The 22,755-nt window shown below is 48.8% G+C and overlaps 1 protein-coding gene across 4 annotated transcripts in view; it reads right to left on the bottom strand.

The window, feature by feature from the left end:
• Slc12a8 (solute carrier family 12 member 8) overlaps nucleotides 1-22,755 on the bottom strand; it is a 158,718-nt gene that overhangs the window by 56,385 nt on the left and 79,578 nt on the right. For all 4 annotated transcript variants that reach the window (XR_007594962.1, XM_050159911.1, XM_050159913.1 and 1 more), the window contains 2 exons: nucleotides 6,959-7,046; nucleotides 4,945-5,032 (listed from right to left, as the gene is read on the bottom strand). Coding sequence is in view for 3 of the 4 variants with exons in the window: in XM_050159911.1 (XP_050015868.1) it covers nucleotides 4,945-5,032; nucleotides 6,959-7,046 (176 nt within the window). In the remaining variant the exon portion in view is untranslated. The remainder of the gene's footprint in view (nucleotides 1-4,944; nucleotides 5,033-6,958; nucleotides 7,047-22,755) is intronic.

The following is a 22,755-nucleotide window of genomic DNA, read 5'->3' as shown; positions in this document are numbered from 1 at the left end:
TGGCCTCAAACTCACAGAGATCCACCTGCCTCTCTCTCCCTAGTGCTGGGATCAAAGGCGTGCACCACCACACCCAGCAATTTTGTGATTTTTTTCTAAAAATGTTTTAATCTAGGGGTTGAATGTAGAGATGTGAAAACTGGGCGTCCAGAAGAATATGTGCATGCAGGCATGTGCATGTGTGTGTGCATGCCTCTCTGTGTGTGCATGTGTGTGTGCATGCCTCTCTGTGTGTGCATGTGTGTGTGCATGCCTCTCTGTGTGTGCATGTGTGTGTGCATGCCTCTCTGTGTGTGCATGTGTGTGTGCATATGTAATATTTTTCATTTAAAGCATACCTTCCACCGGAATGAGACTCTCTAGTCTGCATGTCTCCAGTGCTGGCTGGGCCCCAGGAACTTGGTCAGTGTCTGGCTCCGTGATCTCTGTAACTGGTGACTTCATCCTGGGCTGCCTTCCACAGATACACCCTGGGATTCTTGCAGAACCTTGGGCTGGGGTTGGAGCAGGGGTGGCCCAAGCACAACGACTAGTTTGCGTTCTGGGTTTAGAACGGTCTGCTCACTTACTACTTTTTGTATAAAACTATTATTCATCTAATTTTGTAAATTAGCTAAAATGCTGGCCCTTACATTGAGATAAATGATAAAATTCTTACAATCCACCTCTTCCTCAGCGGGATCCTAGCTTTTCTTTTACGGCCATCATCCACCCAGGCACCGACTACGGTTACTGTCCTGGCTCGGTGAGGGCGCAGCAGGCATCGCAGATATGTTCAGGACTTGTTCCCAGCTTTGTTCTCAGCTCCCACGGGGCCTACCCTTTGTCACATTAATGTTGCACTGAAAGCTTGATAAACATATTGGTAGACATGGAAACGAGACCTTATTTTGAGCAAATGTGTGTTAATAATTCTTAAAAAAAAAAAAAAGGCAACATCCTTGCCATCACAGAACACTACCTCTCTAAAGGATTATATGGGCGCAAACAACCCTAAATTATATTTTGGTGACGAAGGATAGGAGTAATTCATTCATTGCAGATATTACATATGGCTCTCTGCTCCTGACCGTTACTCCCGGTGTCTGCTTTGTTCAGCCACAGTAGGACTCCCCCACTTCGTGTGCCCCATCTAATTCCTGTGTCCCCTGGATGTTACTGTGGGGGACACCCCAATGCCCCCTCACGTTCAAGTGAACTAAGAAGGCAATGCCTCCACGCTGCCAAATCCTGCCTCCGCTTGATAGCCAGTTCCCACAAAGAGGCAGTCGGTTTGGCCTCTGAGAGGCGGTGCTGCCTGTGACATGAGCAGAGGAAAGCTCAGCTGGTGGGGGGCACTGTGGGGGGCGCTCAGCAGATGCTCCAACCACCCACCAGCCATGGGCTCTGTCCATCCCAGGCACAGCATAGAATAGCGAAATTGCCATGGGCTCTATACATGAAGCCACGACCGACCTAAAGGTTTAGGGTTGACTCCGGGGGACTTCCTTCTGTAACAAAGACCCTTCAGTGTCTTCTTCCTCCTTCACTTGCTCTTATCCTGTGAACCGGCATCTTAGGGTTCTTGGCCCTCTTGGCCTGTTATAAACACTTGCTTCCTAGAGTGAGTGTTTATAACATAATCTATTCCCGCAATACTGCTTTTAGGCAGGTCCTCTGTCTCAGAGAATAGTGGGATTGACCCCTTTCTAACTGGATTAAACACGGAGGATGCAAGGCGGGGGCAAAGTGTCCCTAAGATAAAATATCTCCACCTGTGAGGGGTTAAAATTTAATAATTTCCTGCCGTGTGTCACACAGTAATTTAAAGGCTATTTCACAACTGCCATATACAGTAAAACATTTGAAGAAAGCAGAAGCCGGGGGAAAGTTCCTCTGGCATGGGAAAGCTGGGCTGGGGAGACGAAGAATTAGAAATAGAGCAGAGAGGCTTCAGGAAAGCCCAACAGACACAGGTCAGCTGACCAGGCACCCATGGTAAAGGTCTGAGGGAAGCCAGCAGCCACCCAAGGGAACTGTTTGATGGAAAGCCCTGGGAGGGGACACAAGTCACAAAAGAGCGTATGTCCTAAGCCTGCTTCTCTGTGTCTGCGGGTGACTTTGAAGAACTCTGGCAGATGCAGCCCAGCCTAAAACCAAGACTTCACTGAGATGTGAACCTGAGCTACATCAGGACCATGGGCTGTCAAAGTAAGACACCTCTACATTGTAGAAGCTGAAATTCTCTGGGCTCTGGCGGTAAGGTCACATGACCCAACCAACTGGCTGAATGTAGGGTTTGCAGCTGCAACAGAGTCAGATCCAGAGAGAGAGTGAGAAAGAGGGGGGGAGGGGAGAGGAGGGGAGGGAAGGGGAGAGGGAGAGGGAGAGAGACTAGGAAAGAGAGGAGATGTCTGGGGGAAGATCCTGTGGGATCTTTTGGGAAGAGGATGCTGCCATGCTCTTGCAGTTTTCCCTGCTGGTCCACCCCTGTCCACTCATGCACTGCATCTGCTGAGAACCAAGAACAGTCACTTGCTTTTCTTCATGGGCCTTTCAGTTGCCTATCCCAGCAAACGGTTGGGTACCCTCCAAAGCCCGTGCTTCACTCTCCACCCTGGCACATACACATATGCACACACCCTACACACCATAGTCAAGCCTGCACAGAGGGTGCTGCCAAATGGCATTGCCTGCCTGTCTCACCACCTGAGACAGGCGGTATTCCCAAGGGAGTTCCCTCTGTTGGGGTTCATTACTGAGTGAGGACCTTCAGGCTATAGGTTACTGAGGCTACAGCCTGTGCCTCTGGAGGTATTTTTGACCTGTGCTGTGATGGTGATGGTCTTCCTCGGTGACAAATCCCCTTCCACGTCCACGCTGAGCTTTCCCTCCAAAGTAGAGGAAGTTGAGCCCCACCCCAGCGGGAAATGTCTCCCTCTCTCCAGACCAGAGTCTCCACTGGGTCAAGGAGAACTGTGGAGGGAGCCTCTAGAGAGGAAGATGCTTTAGCGGCAGGTGGAACAAGCCAGCTGCTCCCCCCCACACACACACACAGCTGCAGACAAGCAGCAAACGGGTATCCTAGCGAAGCCTCCTTTCAGACCTCAGTGGCTTCCTGTGGCTTTCAGTTTCTCAACTGCGGCCACGCTCCTCAGTCTACCCAGAAGAGGCCGATGAGGGTCAAACTCAAGATGAAGCCATGTGTGTGCAAGTCCATGTGAGTGTGTGAGAGTGAGTGTGTGTGTGTGTACATAACTGAGGACAAACGTTCCTTCCCTGAGATTTGTGGCTCTTAGCAGCTCTTTCCTGACCTGAGCTCTTTTCTCTTCCCATCCTGTTTTTGTACCAAGGTCATGACCTCTGAAAACAGGTGCACCTCTACTGGAGTGTAAAGAGACCCACGTGACTGTGGAGACCAAACTGAAGCACATCTTTAAAAAGCAAGTTGTGCCTCCTGCGGCAGGTTTCAGCCATCACTGACCCTCTGTGCCCGTCACACCAGAGGATAGTGCTGGAGGTCTCAAGAGACCCTTCCTAACTGGCCACCATTCTCGGGAAATGACGGGAATTTCAGAGTCTGCTCTTCCTCCATGAACTTGAGGCACAATGGGAGTTTTAGGGGATTTTTGAGAAAATCTTATCCTTGTGAGTTTAAGCCATGCCAAATAAGCATCCTTGGTGTCACATGACCTCCAGTCTGTAAATGAAGCTATGGAACTCAAGGAATTCACTAATCTGGCCCAGAAACAAAGATGTTACAGCCGGACCAACCCAGAGTTGCTGAGTTTCGCAGGGGAGCCTGCCTGCCTCCATGTCATGCCTGCGCTTTATTGCACCCCTCTTTTCCTCCATCTCCCTGCTATTCACTGCACCCCTTCCTTCCTTCCCTCCCTGTTCACTGCACCCCTCCCTTCCCCACCTCCCTGCTCACTGCACCCCTCCCCCTCTTCCCTGTTCACTGCATCTCCCCACCTCCCTGCTCACTGCACCCCTCCCCTCCCTCGCCTTCCTTTCATCTTTAGGGCAGCACTCGCAGGTAGCAGCTGAAGCTACTGGCAAAAATATAAGAACTGTATAGATGGGAATTTAAAGTACAGCATTCTTCTGTCTGCTCTGATATCCCCGTCCTCCATGTGTGTCTCTGTCTCCTTCTCTGATACCCTGCCCCACCACCGCCATCTCTCCTCACGTTGATCACAAACAGGCACATGTGAGTATGTGGCAGGCAGAGGTCAACCTTGGGTGTTGGCCTCGGAAGCTCTCCACTTGTTTTCCATGTGTTTTAAACTTACATTTTGTGTGTGTGTGTGTGTGTGTGTGTGTGTGTGTGTACACATGCATATTCACACCATGGAACATGTGTGGTAAGAGAACAAATCCTCACCCTTCTCCTTCCATCATGTGAGTTAGGAGACATGACTCAGGTCGGCAAGCTTGGCAGAACCAACTTTAGCCTGCTGAGCCATCTTTCTGGCCTTCCTCCTTGTTTTTCTGAGACAGGGTCTCTCACTGAGACCTGGACTCACTAAGTAGGCTGGACTGGTCGGCCAGAAAGCCCCAGCGATCTCCCTGTGTCCCCTCCCCAGTGCTAGAATTGCAAGCATGTGTCAGTCAGCACTGCCAGCATTTTACATGGATCCTGGGGGCCAGCTCGGGGCCTCACGCTTACACTGTGAACATTTTACCAATGAGCTGCCTCCTCCACCCTTTGCCTTGATTTCTTTACATGAAAAATGACCAGACCCTATTTTCTGCATCCGTGTCCCTCTCTGGATGCTGGAATCTGGGGACCATCCTAAGGATCCGTGGACAGATACTACACATTTTTCACATGCCTGTCCTCTAGACCCTGGTTTGGACCTGGGCTGCAGACAACACGTACTCCCAGTCAGAGCTACAGTTGTGTGTTCATGGGACCAGCCCTGCAGATCGAGCCCTTTGGGGAACACAGGAGGTACCCACCTTCTCAGCTATCAGAAAGTCAGAGCGGAGGGCCTCTCGGGTGCAGATGGCACCAAGCAGGAAGGCAAAGACAATGTACAGAAACCACCTGCAAAACCCAAGAGAGAGAGCTGCCATCCAGTCCAGCCCCAGCCAGATCCTAGCCCAGCCTAGCCCCAGCCCCAACCCCAGCCCCAGCCCAGCCCAGCCTCAGCCCCGACCCAGCCCCGGCCCCGGCTCCAGCCCACTGAGCCTGTGGGAACCTGTGTCATGAAAGGAGGCCAGCCATGACACCACAGAGCTAGCCTGGGAAGCTGCATGCTGTACTCTTTCTCCTCTGGGACCAAGGTAGTAGTGTTTTTATTCTTATATTACAGAAGGATGTTGAGGTGGGGAAATGGAAAGACCAGCTACCAGGATTTGGCCAGGCTGACCTGCCATCCCCCAGCCCATCCATCTTCCTCCAGCAGAAGAACTACCCAGTCATCTCTTGGGCCTCTGGTCTCTAGACCACAGACAACAGGTACTTAGTATTCCATCAACTTGGCACAAGCTAGTGCCATCTGGGAAGAGGGAACCTCGACTGAGAAAATGTCTTTGCAAGGTTGGGCTGTGGCCTGTAGGAAAGTGTGGTGGGTATTTTCTTGGTTACTAGTTGATGGGAAAGGGTCCAGCTCACTGTGAATGCTGCTATCCTTGGGCAGGCTGAGCATGGGGAGCAAGCCAGTGGGCACGGCTCCTCCATCCGTTGTCTCTGCTTTAGTTCTTGCCTCCAACCTGACTTCCCTCCACAACGGTCCATAAACTTTAAGTTGAAATAAATGCTTTCCTCCCGCAGGTCATGATGTTTTACCACAGCAACAGAAAGCACACCAGTACACAGAAGGGGGAATTAAAAAGCAGAGCCAAACCTGGCTCTGCCACCAAGCTGCCCACTTATGGCAGAATTAGTCACATGATCCCGAGATCCACCCCTTCCCATCTGGGCAATGACAGAATACACCATCTAAAGCCAGGCAGGCTGCTCATGTGGAACCTTCTTCCTCTTCCTCCCCAGCACCCAGCTCTTTCTGTCCTCTTCATTTTCTTCCCAGTGTTTTACACACATGGCCTGGAGCCCCGTGCCTGGCTGGCAGCAGCGGAGTCACTGCAGTAAGCGCTTGCAGGTAGATACTTTAATGTTTTAAAGGACTGTGGTATACCAGTCCGTCAACTTCTCATATCAGGGCTCTGCCTGTGCCTCACTGCCTTCCCACATCTATCCAGTGAGGGCTGAGCAGATGCATCCTTCTGCCCATACCGGGGAAATGGCAGAAGACTCTAGAGGGTCAAAATCAGACCCAAGGCCATGTCACCTTCTGCTGGTGAGAGCAGAACAATGGGAACAAAAGCCCCAGAAACCAACAACCCTGGGAGAGCAGGATGGGGAGAAAGGGACCCATCTCTGAGCCTCTGCCACTCATCCTAGCAGGCAGTATCTCCTTCCATTCATAAGGTGCACACACGCAGAGATACCCACACCTACTCAAACACCTTCCTACCTACATACTCACATAGTCACGCACACATGCGCGTGCGCACACACACACACACACACACACACATTCATAGAAGCTCAGAAAGCTGATGAACGGGACGCAGACATTAGTCTATGATTGCAACATGCTTCGTCCCCATGTTCCCACCATGACCCTGGGAACTCAGTGGTTAAAAAAAAAAAAATCCTCAAGTTCAAAATGAGGGTGGAGAAGAGGCAGGGTGGTTGCGGGGGTGGGGGGTGGTCAGGGAAGGATTTGGTTTGTATTCCTGACCTTCCTCCTTTCGAAGCATTCTCAGGCAGCAGCTATAAAAGGACAGTGTCTGAACCCAGCAGACGTGAATTTTCCAGCCCACCGAGTGTAAAAAGGAGGATTGGAATACGAAATAGGTTGATTCCAGCCAGGGCAGTCTCAAAACAAAAGGGGAGTCCCCTCTTCTGCCTGGGGTTTTCTCTCCCAGTTTCCAGCTCACACCGATTGCTGAGAGGGGGACTTACGAGATGCCAACAGCTGCCAGGGAGCCTATAGGTACGCTGGCCGCGGGCTCCCTCAGGTCTCCTCCCATGTTGAAGCCAGCCATGACTCCTGAAAGACACCCAGACAAGGGACAAAGTGAGGCAGGGTACTCTGTGAAGCAAACAGCTCTCCCCAGGGTGGTCCCTTCCTCTCCTGTGACCCTTTCCTGGAAACTGCCATCTGCAGCAGTGCAAGCAGGGCCACGGCTCCATCTCCCCTGGCAACTGGGGAGACATGTGCAGGGCGGTGAATGGGGCCTTTGTGGAGCGTGCTATGCTCAGAGGAAATCCCTCCTAGCTACAAACCACCTTATCACTCCCTGGAAAGCACCAAGGATGAGGGATGAGTGCTCAAAGCCACACAAAGGTCCTGATGCTGCATGCTGAGCTCCGCCTGGTTAGTGGGGCCAATACCAAAAATGGCGCGACAGGAGCCAAGGGCCTGCAGATTTCTTCTGCCGCCAACTCTTTCACTGAGGGTTCAAGTCCTCCCAGGGTCATTAACCAGGACAGAGAGCCGTAGTCACAGCTCCTGACCTACCAGATGGCTCCAAATGACAAAAATCTGTGTCAATCTCCTTTATCTTTTGTTTGTTTGTTTGTTTTGGGTTTTTGTTTGTTTGTTTTTTGTTTTTCAAGACAGGGTTTCTCTGTGTAATAGCTCTAGCTATCCTGTAACTAGTTCTTCTACGAGTTCTACCAGAATAGCCTCAAACTCAGAGATCCACCTGCATCTGCCTCCCAAGTACTGGGATTAAAGATGTGTGCCACCACCACCAGTCTCTAAACACTCCAACGAAGCACTTGATAGGAAGAGGCAGGTAGATCTCTGTGAGTTCTAGGCCAGCCTGGTCTAAACGGCAAGTTCCAGGACAGCCAGAGCTAAAACCTGTCTCAAAAAACTATTTCCCCCACCCCACAAAAAAAAAATAATGAAAATTAATTCATCCATCATGGTGAGGAACCAATAGCACAGCTGGGAGAAGATATTTCCACTCCCTAGACATATGCAACAGAGCAAAATGTTTTGAAGTGGAATGAGGGCACAACTCCATGTGATGGGACATGTGGCCATAAAACTGATGCAACAGGTGGAGATGGTGGCACTTGGAGCGTGGTCCTGAAAAAGATTTTAGTGGACTCAGGGACGGCATGGGTCTGATACCACTATGGTAGGCTGACACTCAGCCTGCAGGGCTGGACTCAGGGATGGCGTGGGTCTGATACCACTATGGTAGGCTGACACTCAGCCTGCAGGGCTGGATAAATGCTTTGTGCAAATTTTCTTTTGGTTTAACCCTTACCACAACCACACCAGAAAAGGGGAATTATTCCCTTGTTTTATGGAAAAGCTCTAGAGAAGTTGACTGAAACAGCCTAAAGGCTCACATTTGGTAACTGGCAAAGCCAGGTTTCAGCCCAGGTCTGTCTGATTCTGACACTTCTAATGTCTCTGCTTTGATGACACCTCAGGGAACCCAGAAGCAGAGCAAGTGAGAGTCTGGGGCCAGAAAGCTACAGGGGGGCTATTTCAAAAGAACCCCGAATGTTGGACCAAGATGGGCTCTACACACATTTTGTCCCAGCGATTCCACCACTAACAGTTTACCCAGATTGCCAAAGGTACTGTACTATGTATTCCATCTTGCCAACTTGGCACAGCCTAAGGTCACCTAGAAGAGGGACCCTCAATTGAAGAACTGTCCCAATCAGATTGGCCTGTGGGCACGTCTGTGAGGAATTATTGTGATTGATGAGAGGTGGGGCGGGCCCAGCCCACTGTGGGCTGTGTCACAAGGCTAGCAAGCAAGAGTAAGCAGCCTTCCTCCATAATCTCTCATTCAGTTTCTCCCTCAGTTCCTTCCTTGCCTTCCCTCGTGATAGACTGTTACTAGACCGACGTATTGGTCAGTTTTCTGTCAACTAGAGTCATTGAAGAGGAGGCACCACAGTCGAGAAAACACCTCAGCAAGAGCAGGCTGTTAGCAAGTCTTAATTATTGACTGACAGGGGAGGGCCCAGCCCATGGTGGGTGGGGCCACCCCAGGCTGTCATCCCAGGCTCTGTAAGAAAGCAGGTTGAACAGCCCTGGAAACCAAGTCAGTAAGCATCACTCCTCCACAGCGGCTCCTGCCTCCAGAATCCTGCCCTGTTTGAGTTCCTGTCCTGTCAAGACAGTGAAATGGAAGTGTAAGCCAAATAAACGCTTCCCTTCCGAATTGATTTTTGGTCATGGTGTTCCATTGTAGCAACAGACACCCTAACTAGGACACCAAATAGACTCTTTGCTCTTCCAGATTTCTTTTGGTCAGAAAGTTTCTTATCAGCAACAGATAAACTAGAACAAGTATGGGGAAAGGCATAGCCAGCAGGTTCTGAACTATCTCATGTCTGAGACTAGAGGACTGGCTCAGTGAGTGATGACGGCATGCCTTTCGATAAACAGGACTCAGATGACACAGGGTAGGACCTGCTATGACACAGGACGGTAGGTAAAGCTACTGCTTAAAGAGGCTTAGCAGAAGAAACGCCTGGCATATTCCCGCTGTTATCAGAGAGGGAGAGCAGGGTGGGGAAGGAGCTCGGTCCATGAAGTGCTGGCTACGTGAAGAGTAGGGCCTGAGTTCGAGGCCCCAGCACCCACATAATCAGGGAACGGTAGCATATGCCTGTAATAGCACCCCTGGGGCTTGTGGCCAGCCAGCCTAGCTGAACTGACAAGATCCAGGTTCAGTGAGGAAACCTTGCCTCAGAAAACAGGATGGAGAATGACAGGGGAAGACATACAACGTAGTCCTCTGGCCTACACACACACACACACACACACACACACACACACACGGAGCTAGAACATGTTTATAAATATTAATCATATTTTTTCTGCATGATGAAAGAACATTTTTCTTTTACAATTTGTTTTTGTTTTACAGTGACCATTTTTATCTTTTGTTTATTTGTTTAGACAGAGTCTCCTGCCCAGGCTGACCTTGAACTTTATGGAGCTTAGGAGAACCTTCTCAAACTACTCATCTTCCTAACTACATTCCTAGTGCCGGAATTAGAGGCTTGTGAAGCTTGTGCCACTATACCTTGGTGTATGGTGCTGATGCTCCAACATGGGGTCCCGTGCACACGTGGCAGACTCTGTCAACTAAACTGCGTCTAAGCTCAAGACAACTTTCCAATATGGGGAAAACAGGGTTGAAAATGACCTGGCGGGCCATTCCTATTTCCCTTCTATTCATTCCCCTTCTCCTGAAGGAACTATTAAAAGGCTGTTGGCGGGATTAATAAGTGTCTGTATGCAAAGAGAATGCATCTAAGCTAAGAAGACAAAGTCTCCTGTTTGGGACACAGAGATAATCAAAAGCAGCAGCAAGAAAGGGTTGGAAGAAGAAGCGGCTTGGGAGGGTAGTAGAGTAGCTCGGTCCTGGTCTGAGGACAGCCAGGCTGCCGGTGTGGTTGCTGCACCCCAAAGGCAGCTCTACCTGTGAATCAGCTGGGCACACAAAGGCTGTACCTAGCCTCCCACCCAACAGGAAAGCGGAACTGGACAACCTACAGCACAAGAACCCACACAACAACCAGAGCCCACCAGAGGTGGGCGGAGAACCACAACCAACAAATGAAGACCTGAACAGATACGGAGCAGCCCCCATGGAAGAAACAGGCAAATCATGACTGAGAGAATTGTGGAGAAAGCACTAATTAGTAGAGTAGCTTCAGACACATCCAAGAGGAATAGGCTTCCAGAAAAACAAAATGCTGAGAAAAAAATTCCAACAAGAAAGAACAATTAGAAGTAAAAATATGATCATCAAAGTTAAAACTGCTATAGATCTGGGCTGCGAGATGGTTCTGTGGATTTGGGCTTTTGCTGCCAAGCTCAATGACCTACGTCTGATCCTGAGACCCACATGGGGGAATATTCAATTAATTAATTAACAAATTAGTTAATTAAATGTAATAATTTTTAAATGCTGTAGATCTGAAAAATAAAATTAAGTGTATGCCCAAGCATGTAGGATAGAAATAGCGAAAGGTTGGACAGTTTAGGAAACCAGAGAGAAACCTTGAGGTAACAATAGCCAGAGAACAGAGAGATAACAGAAACAGAGAAGGTAAAAGTGAATTCCAGGTTAAGAGATAGAAGTTTTCCCAAACTAAAGACGTAAGTCTTCATTCCCAGTACTTCCCAACACAAAGAATGGGGGAAATCCACACCTAAATACACCATCCTGTCATTTCCAGAGAAACCCAAGTGCTGACAAGGAAAACAAAACAAAACGTCCTTAGTCGTCAGAGAAATGCAAATCAAAACAACTCTGAGATTCCGTCTTACACCTGTAAGAATGGCCAAGATCAAAAACACTGATGACAACTTATGCTGGAGAGGTTGTGGGGTGAAGAATGCAAGCTGGTACAACCCCTTTGGATGTCAGTGTGGTGATTTCTCAGAAAATTAGGAAACAACCTTCCTCAAAACCCAGCAATACCACTTTTGGGTATATATCCAAAGGATGTTCAATCGAGCCACAAGGACATGTGGTCAACTATGTTTATAGCAGCATTGTTTGTCATAGCCAGAACCTGGAAACAACCTAAATGCCCCTTGACCAAAGAATGGATAAGAAAAATGTGGTACATTTACACAATAGAGTCTACACAGCAGAAAAAAAAAATCGTATCTTGAATTCTGCAGGAAAATGGCTGGAGCTAGAAAACATTATTTTGACCCAGACATAGAAAGGCAATTATCACATGTACTTACTCATAGGTGGTTTTTAAACATAAAGCAAAGAAAGCCAGCCTACAAACCACAATCCCAGAGAACTTAGACAACAATGCGGACACTAAGAGAGACTTACATAGATCTACTCTACATGGGAAGTAGAAAGTAGAAAAAGACAAGATCTCCTGAGTAAATTGGGAGCATAGGGACCTTGGGGGTGGACTGAAGTGGGGAGGGGAGAAGAAAGGAGGGGAGCAGAGAAAAATGTAGAGCTCAATAAATATCAATAAAAAAACATTAACCTGAAAACTAAAAGCCGACCCACATCGGGCTTCTCAACAACACTGAGTTCCAAAAACACTAATTTTGAAACTTGTCGGGAAGATTGTTTTTAGACTAGCGTTTTGGCCAGGTTATCAATTAACAGGAAGTACAGTTAAGTGGGCAAGAGCTCGGAAACTTGAACTTCCCATATCAGTCCTGAGAAAGCTGCTAAAGTTTGTGCTCCAGCAAAACAAGACCATCAGCCACAAGGGAAAGAAGGCAGCGGTAGTCATCCCAGGATTGGCCGGGTGGTGGTGGCGCACGCCTTTAATCCCAGCACTTGGGAGGCAGAGGCAAGCAGATCTCTGTGAGTTTGAGCCCAGCCTGGGTTACAGAGTTCCAAAGCTACACAGAAAACCCCTGTCCCGAAAAACCAAAAATAAATAAATAAATAAATAAATAAATAAATAAATAAATAAATAAATAAGATGAAAATAAGCTCAGAATTGACATGAAGCCCAGAACAGCGGCTGACAACAGAGAGAGGAGCCAAGACTGGATGGAGTAGGACAGAGGTCCTGGGTGGGAAACGGAAGAAGCAATAGGGACCATACATGGTCACACACACTGATTAAGTGCTGTGTGGACTGCTTGCTCAGCATCAAGAAAAAAAATATTATTGAAAATCTAGGAAAAGTAACAACAACAACAAAAAATATCCAAGGTCTAAATACAAAGAAAACTAAGATGTGATAAGCACTGGAGGTAAGAAAGCTGATTCATTTAGCCTTATTAAGAATATTTTGTACACGGCACAAAGACCATTTTGGAATTGCAGGGGATGCAGAATTCCAGCCGCCAACTTGTCTGTCCTTCGCAAACAGCTGCCATAGAGTCACAGGCCCCACTCGTTGCTTTTTTTAATCTCTGAAACCGAAGGCAGAGGGAACGTTGTGATTACAAAGCAAATGACTATTACACACTGTGGCAACGTGAAAGCCAGGCTCCAGCCCTCTGACACTGAAAGAGCAGGCATGATGGCTCAGTGGGTGAAGGTCCATGCCGCACAACCGTGACCACCCAGTCTGACTTCTAAAACCCACGGAAAGGTGGAAGGGGAGAATTGACTCCACAGAGCTGCTTCCTGCCCTCACAGGCATGCAGAGACATGTGTGCCCACACATTAATAATGAGTAAAATAAAACTTATAGATGAGTTAGAGAGGACCCACTAAAATCACCATTATCATGGAGAACACAAAAACTTAAGTCTCACTCAGAGTCAGTGGCTATAATTTCCTCCACTTCGAAGAAAACTTGGGTTTTTTTTTTTTTCTTTTCTTTTCTTTTCTTTTTCTTTTTCGAGACAGGGTTTCTCTGTGGCTTTGGAGCCTGTCCTGGAACTAGCTCTGTAGACCAGGCTGGTCTCAAACTCACAGAGATTCGCCTGCCTCTGCCTCCTGAGTGCTGGGATTAAAGGCGTGCGCCACCATCGCCCGGCCCGAAGAAAACTTGGAACGTAATTCAAGTGTATGCATTTTGGGTTAGCCATTAAAGCAAGCAAGGGAGAGGCTCAGAAAATACTAATATCGCAGCTAAAATAAATCTTAACTAAATTAATTTTGTCATCAGGAAATTGTATTTCTAAATGTTTACCAGAGAAGAACAGTGGGCTGGGGAGATGGTTCAGAGGCTAAGAGCACTGACTGCTCTCCCAGAGGACCTAGGTTCAATTCCCAGAACCCACATTGGTGGTTCACACCCATCAGTAACTCCAGTCCCAGACGCCCTCTTCTGGCCTCCATGGGTACTGCATGTATACGGTGTGCTGATACACATGCAGGTAAAACACTCATACACAAAAGAAAAAAAAAAAAAGACATTCCCTGCAATATGGAGCAGTCTGTTTCCACAATTCCAGTGACTGTTCATTGGTGACCAGAACACAGAAAAATGTTTGGCGGGTGGCAGTGTGTGTGGGGGTGGGGTGGGAGGTGACACTGTGTTTATTCACTGAAAGTTTAATTATTCATGAGATTTGATCCATTCATCAATTTACTATAGATTTCCTGATATTGCCCAAAACCTCAAATATAAAAATCTCAGACAGATTCCCTTAAAATAAAGACAGTAATTAAAGTATTCAAATATTTTACACACAATATATAATGACAAAACAAGAAATCAGATACAACCCAGAGACGCTCAGCTACCTGACCAAAGGAAGGAATAAAGAGATGTAAACTCAATACGATAAAATAACAAGGATTTAAGCACTTGAAGTCATCAAGGTAACCAACAAATAATTTAGAAACTTTATCAGAATTGGGGAAGTGGGTAGGGGGTGGTATAGGTATCTTAAATTCATATTTCCCAGCATGCAGTTAGTGTCTAATGTGTGCTCTCATCAATCATGTCACAGGTGCAAGAATACGTTTTGTGACGCACAGCTCCAAATCTACCCAGTGTGAACACACAGTGGTGGGCTCTGGGTGTTTGGAGGAGTAAGAGGGGGGCTGGGAGAGCATTGCACACACAGAGACACGAATGTGCACAGATACGGCTCAGTCATATGCAGGCCCTAGTGCCAAGTCCTGTTGCTGAGGCTCGGCTAGAGAGCTGAGTTCCTCCTGCTTGCTGCCAGATCAACTTGACGTCCAGGGCTATGTCCCGAGCTCCAGCTCCGCCCCTAATACCATCTCCTTCATGGTCTTCCTAAATCCAGGCCCTTTGGCAAGGTCCTCACCCATCACCAGCTTGCTGGCCGCTGTGCCTCACTGGTCCCCTGCAAGGACTCCCATTCAGCCCCCAAGTCCCCAGCATGGCTGGTCATTCACTCAGCTTTGGGAGACTGTGGGAGATTGTTCATCGTCTGAGCCCTGCCCACTTTGTATTCCCGTGGTTTGCCACAGGGGTGTAACACCTTTCTTCAGATCACCAAAGGAAGTTAACACCTGGGGGGCCACAAGAACCCCCCAAAGTGACTGCCTGATTCATGCTCACTCTCTCTTAGCTCCAGACAGGGTCTGTATCACTAACAAATGCCCCTTGGTCCTTGGGGAAAGAGCTGGGCTCCTGCTCAGTGAGAAGAGAAAAAGATGACGCTCACAGACCAGACAAAATGAGACAGACCCAGAAGATGGTGTCCCAGAAGGGAAGCAGGGTGTGCCTGCCGGGGCCTAGTGTGTAATAATAGCAGAGCTTCCTCTTTGCCTGCCCGCAGTCCATCAGGATGAAGTGGCATCTGCCCCATCCTTTCCTGGTCCTCTGTGGTCCTTAAACCTGGGGTCTTGCCCTCATTCACGACAGACAACACGCCAGGGGTTGGGGGACTAGCTTAGGGATGGGTGGGTAGTAGGGTCAGCACTAATATCCTGCCTCAGGGAGGGGACTAACTGGGATGTAAGCAGGGGAACTTATGCTTGGGGAATTGACTGGGGAACCAGGGCTTAGTCCTGCAAACAGACAGACAGACATACAGTTTCCCAGGGTACATGTGTGTAAACAGGAAGGCAGGCTCAAGAGTCAAGGGCATCACAGAAATAGACCTTGACAAAGAAGGCAGCTATGGACATTCTGGTAAAAAGCTGCTGGTTTCCCACCAAGTCCTTTATGCTGGGTGTGGTCAGCCACAGCCCTGAGTGCTGACTGTGGCCAAAGAGCCTCTTATCCTTTCCAGTAAGGGTTTGGGATGTGAGGACAAGGTTTTAGTGACTTCATACAACTGTTATTTTTCTCGGCGAGCTCCCGTCTCCCCCTTGAACTACAGTCCTGGAGCTGCTGCCTCTGTAAGGGTGTGTTTGGGAAAACCCTGTAGGGCTGGATGTTTGGGGATGGAGGTTTTGGTGGTGCCACTTGGAAAAGGAAACTCCCTTGAAAAACAGCAAACAAAGACTCTACCCTCAGTCCCTACCCTCAGCCTTGCAACCCCTACCACAGGGTGCAACGGAGCCCAGCTCAGTGAGAACAGGGGGTTAGGCTTTATAAATGAAGTGGGGGCCACCACACCTGATGCCCTGCCGCTTCCCTGAAGACATTGCCCGCCTTGGAGAAAGTGTCTAGGTTACGGAAGTGATATGACTCTGGAGGTGGGGATGCAGCAAAATGCTTATTCTCCAAAACTCCCCTCTCCACAGCCAGGAAGAGGATGGTGTGGGAGGGAGTCCCAGCCATGACTCACTCACAGCTAATCCCTGGCAAATCTGTCACCATGGAAACTGCCAATCATCCATGCTTTTCATAGCTTAACAGAACATCCGCCAGGAGAAGGCAAGTGATGCGGATCGTTCAGCCTGCCTCCGTGTTTACAGTGGGGCCCTGGCGAACAGAGCCAGGGGAGGGTAGCCTGCCACACACACACACACACACACACACACACACACACACACACACACGGCTCTGCTCCCTAACTACCTGTACGATCTTCATCGGGTCCTTCCCAATCCTTTATGCACCCTACCTTCCCCTAGGGGAAACAAACTCAGAGCAGAGGTTCTCAGCCCAAGTGGCTGCCAAGGAGTGGGAGGCTCAGAAAAGCCAGGCCACTAAGATGGCACAAAAAGTCTGTGTGGGGGGCAGTGTACTCAGTGTGATGATTTGACATGTGGACTGTTACAAAATACTTTCAGAAAGCATAAAAAAATAAATCTGCATCTGTGAATGCGTGTATGTGTTGGGGAGAGGATTCTTGTTCACATGTGGGGGTGTGGCCAAGTGTGGACCATGGTACATGTGACAGGCAGACGGAGGACAACCTTCAAGTGCCAGACCTTGCCTTTCTCCTTGTTTGAGACAAAGTCCCTGCATAAAACAGGTTAGCTGGCTTGTACCGTCTAGAGATCCTGTGTCTCCACTGCCCACCTCCCTCTCCCTGGAGGCATGCTAGGACTGGAGATGCCTGTTCTCCCGGGTCTGGTTTTTACGTGGGTTTCAGGGATCAGAACCCAGGTTATCAGGCTTGCTTGGCAAGTACTTTACCCAGTGAGCCACTCCTCAGTCTCAGAAAATACATCTCACCAATATTCTTGGCTGTCTCCAAAGAAATACAGATGCTCCTGGGAGCAGAATTTGCAGTGTTGTTATCAAGAGGGAAAGTAACTTAAAAGACAGGAAGTCGAAGGGACTGGGATGTAGCTCAGCGGTAGAGCACGCATCCAGCATGTGGCAGGCCATGAGTTCTGTTCCTAGTGCATGCGCAAGCACACACACACGCGCGCGCGCGCGCACACACACACACACACACACACACACACACACACACACGAGAAGGAAAGAAACGGTGGGAAGTTAAGTGGCTGCTTTGGTGACTGATCTCAGTTAATTCCACTCAGCTCTGCCTGCCCAGAGGCATTCTCCCGCTGCAGGCCACTGCTGTTTCTCATCGGGAGGGAGGTCACCACCCGCCCTACTCAGACCGAGGACCGCTCACCTGTTTCACTCATGAACAAGGAGGACGTCCGGACCACACTCTGAAGACAACTCCTGGGGACCCAATGCCACTCTGTGATAACAGCAGCATGAGCAGCCACAGGCAGACATGCCTCCTGCCCAGGCCTCTACCCTGCTACCCTGGTGGGAACTCCCTGCCAGACCCCTTGTCTGTGTGCTCCTTAGTGGCCTGGTGGGACAGGCAGGAGCGACTCGTAAGCAGTTTTAAATGTTAATCTTTTTTTCCTTTTCATTTCTTCTCTGTTCCTTCGTTCTTTTTCTGCCCATTCAAGAGGAAGCTGGCTTAGATTTGATGGGTGGCTTTGGGGGAGACTGCGGAATTCGCCTGGCTATTATTCGGGTGTGCACTCCATTGCCTGTGTCCTTGTGCTGTTTCACTGATTTCAAGCCAGGGAAAGAATCGGGCTGACAGCTGCTGACAGCAAGGGGAAAGAGCAAGAACAACATAATTCGTGGGGTCCCTTGTTCAAAATCGATGAAGGCTTTTAGTAAAAGCAAAGTCTTACACTGAGGAAAGGCCCTTCTCTGCCGGGGAGCTTGAGACAGCACAAGTCACACCTCAGGCAGATAGTGAGCCGGGCAGGAGTCCTCCCCCTGCACTTACATAGACGATTGCCCCTAGGGTTAGGAGTGGGGAAAGACAGGCCCTCACGTTCTGAAACAACAAGGACCTGGGACCCATTCTCCTGCAGAGCTGGTAGAACCCAGAGAACCGAGGGTCTGGGAAACGCTTAGGCCCTAAATGCAGAGTCCTCAAATCCGTCAGGTTTCTCGGCTCCCAAAGCAGCTTGAAGGCAGGAGACGCGCGAAGGCCCTGCAGAGAGGATGTGGAGGGGCTGACTCCGTACCGTACACAGATGCACATCAGCAAGCCCGCCCAAAGTGCCTTGGCACTGCGTAAGAGCCCAGAAGCTGGAACTGATGGAACCGTGGCAGGCAGGGAATGCAGGTAGGAGTCACCTTTCCTTGGGCCTTCACCAGAGAAGGGGGGGGGGGGGTTGGGCAAGAGGATTAAAGCTGGGTTTCTTTCATTTTAGCATAACTCACACTCAGGAAGCTGCATGTATAGTACAAATTCTACTTGATCTTAAAGGTAAAAACTCAGGGTCAGATATAGGGGTTAATGCTGGAGGATTCAAAATATGACTACATGTATCTTTCCAATGAAACAGCCAGATACACCCAAGAAGCCATCAGCATAACCCAGAATGTATTCCTCATCCTGAAGTGTCCTGTCCCCCAGCATCCGCTCCCTCCACCCCCCTCGCCTCCGCCCCCCTCGCCTCCACCCCCTCGCCTCCGCCCCCCTTGCCTCCACCCCCTCGCCTCCATCCCCCTCGCCTCCATTCCCAGGCTTCCTCCTGCGGTCTGCAAACTAAAGCTTGCTTCTTCTAGACTGTTAGATAAATGGGGTTATGTGGTTTTACCTTTTTTTTTTTTTTTTTTTTAGCTTTTTGGGTCCTTTTTTTGTCTGGCTGGCTCAGCATAATTATTTTGAGGCTCTCATATGTATTTCCTGCATCTGTCAATAATTTCTTCCTTTATCCTGGTTTTCCTGCTGTGTGGCTGACCCACCATAGTGAGGGTCCCTCCGATTTTTCTTTCTCCTTTTTTATTTTCTTTTCTTCCCCCGGTAATGATCTATTCTGTCTCTTTAAGAGACAAGCCACGCCCACTCACACACACATACCCCCACCCCTGCCTGCTGAGGCAGGCAGATCTTCCTGCTTGCAGTCTGAGTCCCTTCCTTTTCTATCTCCCTCTCAAAGAGGCAGCTTCTATCTCTCTCTCTCTCTGTCTCTCTCTCTCTCTGTCTCTCTCTGTCTCTCTCTCTCTCTGTCTCTCTCTCTCTGCTCTTTTCCTTCTTCCCCCTTCCCTTCCACAACCCACTAAATAAATGTCCAACCTCACTCTGTATGGCGTGCCTATTCATGTGTCTCTTGCCTGCCGCCGCCAAGTGGCACACCACCTGGGACCAGCCACCTTCGGAGACCTGCAGTGTGGTCTCATGGCATGCCCATCTGTCTGTCTGTCTCTCCTCATGGCCTGCTACAGCCACTCAGGGACCTGTGCCAGTCCCTGCCTGGGACTGGCTGCTCTCAGGACCCACTGCCTGCCACCACTTGGGGATCAGCAGCATTTTTGCTACTGCAGCTACTTGGGGGTCCGCAGCATTTTTAATTAATCCATTTTGCACACACTCACACACACATACACACCCACCATGAATGGCCTCTCAGAGTGGCCTCTGGCCTCTTGGGCTTCCAAGTCTCCCAACCAGAGCCAGTCAGGTTTTAGCACCCCTACCTATAGGCAAAGGACGCTGTCCTACAAGCCCTACGGTGTTTGCCATCAATTCACACCCTGCCTATAGAGGGGAGACGTCTTCCTTTAGGGGTTTTCACAGTTTCACAGTTTCAGCTATGGGTAGCAAGTCATTCATGTCCATCAAACCAGCCTCCCCCTGGGATGGATGCCTTTTAGAGGCCCTAAAACCCCAGGCCTTAATGCCCTACTTATAGATTCCCATACTTGTCCATCTTTGTTCAAAGAGTGGACTTCTTACAATCTAGTTAACAATTTAAAGTGGCCACCTTTGATCCCGATATTCTATGGGAGCTTTCTAACTACTGTCAGTGCCCAGGCAAATGAAAGGAATTTCCTTACATCCAAGCCTTTTACTATCTAAGCTCTAAGCCTAAGCCCTCTGTCCTTGCAAGTTGTTCATCTGCTCACATGTTCCTGGCTCTGCCATCTGAGCAGGAAGAACCCCTCCACTTCTGCTCTGGACCCAGCTAATGAACCCCTGCCTTTCCGACCTCAGCAGGCAGCTATCCCTGTTCCTTCAGCTCCTACCCCCGTTCTTCAGCTCCTACCCTCACTCTGCCAGTGTCCCACAGGCTCCACTTTTCCTCAAACTGTCCCTGCCACCATTACTGCTTCCAACAAGATTGGATCCATGAGGCAGCTGTTTTCAATTCTAGCCTTTTGCTCCCCACCATGGCTTGTGGCATGGCCACTCAGCTACGGGGTGGATCACACCTCTAGGTCTCTCTTCCATATAACATGTGACCACTGCCATTTTGACTGAGGTCAGGTGACCTTACCACCATCTTAACTGAGAGCCAGGTCAGGTGACCAAGTTCCTCCATCTTTACTGAGGTATTCCCTGTCTGGTCCCCCAGTGCAGACTCTGTTGCATGTGTGTTTTGTGCAGTGGCATGACTTTGGTAGGGCTTACCAAGAGCATCCACTTCACCCAATTCCTGTTCACTCTGTGTGCGGGTCACACATGTAACTTAAATGTACCTAAGTTTATTGTTAAATACTATAATTGTCTGTTCATTACATCTCATTTCAGACTACAAAAACAGTAAGTCTCATGTTTTAAACAGGCAATGTACTTTTAAGTCTCTTACAAAAATACTTTATATTTAATCCAACCCTGCTTTACCTGTTAAGTTGAGAGCCAATACAGTCAAGCTTGGACCCAGCTCTCCAGGAATATTCTATACTGTAGTTATACCTGATAAACAGCCCTCAACTGCTCAGAGATCTGGAGAATGTGACATTTAAATATTTAATTATCAAAAGACTTTTCATAACAAAATGAGACACATTGGCTCCTAGCAGCAGCACTCTATTTCCTCCAAAGAATACAGAAGACAAATGGGCACAAAACAACATCCATCCACACTTTGTTTCAACTGCTAAGCACTGACCACTGGGGTAAACTGCCTTTTATCTAAACTGAAGATCTCCAGATGTGGACAGAATCACTGGAATTGACAGCCTAGCTGCTCAGTTCAAGGTAGGCCTGTCTTCCTACAGATTTCTTAGCCCACAGGATCTTCTGGAGCCTGGCAGGCCCTGTTCTAAATAGCAAAAGGCAAATACGACCTTCAGCAACCATGGAAGACCCTGGGGAGTAGCTCTAGTTACCAACCAATAAGTTCTCTGTCTTTTTTTAATCAGTAACTCAGGTAAAATTTCATCCTTCTCACAGGTCTCTGATGCAATTTGACAGCTGAGATGTTAGTTTAAAAGGACAACCTCACCAAACAAATTTCAGTAAAATACAAACACAAGACCTGCAAATTATAAAGGTGTGATAAATCCAAGTTATCAAATTTCTCTCTCATGCTGCCTTCCATAGTCTTAAACATACTTTTCATTGTGCAAAAATATCTGTCACCATCATTCTGACATAAATATGCTACTGTTTATACAACGAATATGTCTAAAACTTCTGTTTTCACGAACCCAAAGAATTCTTGTGAGTTCCAGGGAGCCAAATTGAAGGATCCACCTTAAGCAGGTTAGATGCACTGGTCCTAAATTTTTTTTCCCTAAATTTAACTTTGTCCTCTGTTCTACCAATACCTTAAACAGGTGTAAGAGACACCAGACATTTCCATACCACAAATACAGGACAGGAGCAAAGAGACCAACTACACCAAGATGTGACCAGCATCCAACTTTCTCAGATTTCCCCTCCCCCCCAAACAATGACCACAAATAAGCAGGAAGAAGTCTTCAGAATCTGCCGGCCCTATTCCTTTAACCTCTTCTACCTAAACTCCCACCTTTTTATTAGAGATAGAGATAGAGATAGAGATAGAGATAGAGATAGAGATAGAGATAGAGAGAGAGAGAGAGAGAGAGAGAGAGAGAGAGATGGAAATGTAATGGTCTGCTCTGTCCCTTTAAGAAACAAGCCACGCCCACTCCCTCCCCATCCACTGAGGCAAGCTGATCTTCAGCTTCTCGCCTGAGTCCCTTCTTTTCAGTCTCCCTCTCGAAGAGGCAGCTTCTGTCTCTCCCTTCTCCCTACTTCTCCCCTTCCTCCTTCTGTTTCTTCTCTCTCTCTCTCTCTCTCTCTCTCTCTCTCTCCTTCTCCTTTTTTCCCTCCATAACCCACTAAATAAACATACAACCCACTCTGCATGGCGTGCCTATCCATGTCTCTGTTTCTCGCCGGCACCATGTGGCTCCCTGCCCAGGATCAGCCGCCTTCAGAGACCTGTGGCATGGTCTCATGGCATGCCCATCTATCTGTCTCTCCTTGTGGGATTGGCTGCCCCATCGAGGTCTCTCACCCACCACATGGCTCCCTGCCTGGGACTTGCTGCCCCTTGTGGCCCACTGCAGCCACTTGGGGAACTGCACCATCCCTGCCTGGGACTGGCTACTCTTGGGACCCACAGCCTGCTGCCTCCTGCCACTTCGGGGACCTGTGGCATGGTCTTAGGACCCACTGCCAGCCACCACTTCGGGGACCTGTGATGTGGTCTCGGGACCCACTGCCCACTGCAGCCCCTCGGGGATCTGCAGCA

This window comes from Alexandromys fortis, unplaced genomic scaffold (assembly GCF_014885135.2).
Source record: "Alexandromys fortis isolate MF-2015 unplaced genomic scaffold, M_Fortis_MF-2015_v1.1 scaffold_119, whole genome shotgun sequence".
NCBI classification, from domain to species: domain Eukaryota; kingdom Metazoa; phylum Chordata; class Mammalia; order Rodentia; family Cricetidae; genus Alexandromys; species Alexandromys fortis.
The sequence above is the reverse complement of the archived record's forward strand: the minus strand, read 5'-3'. Positions and strand labels throughout refer to the sequence as shown.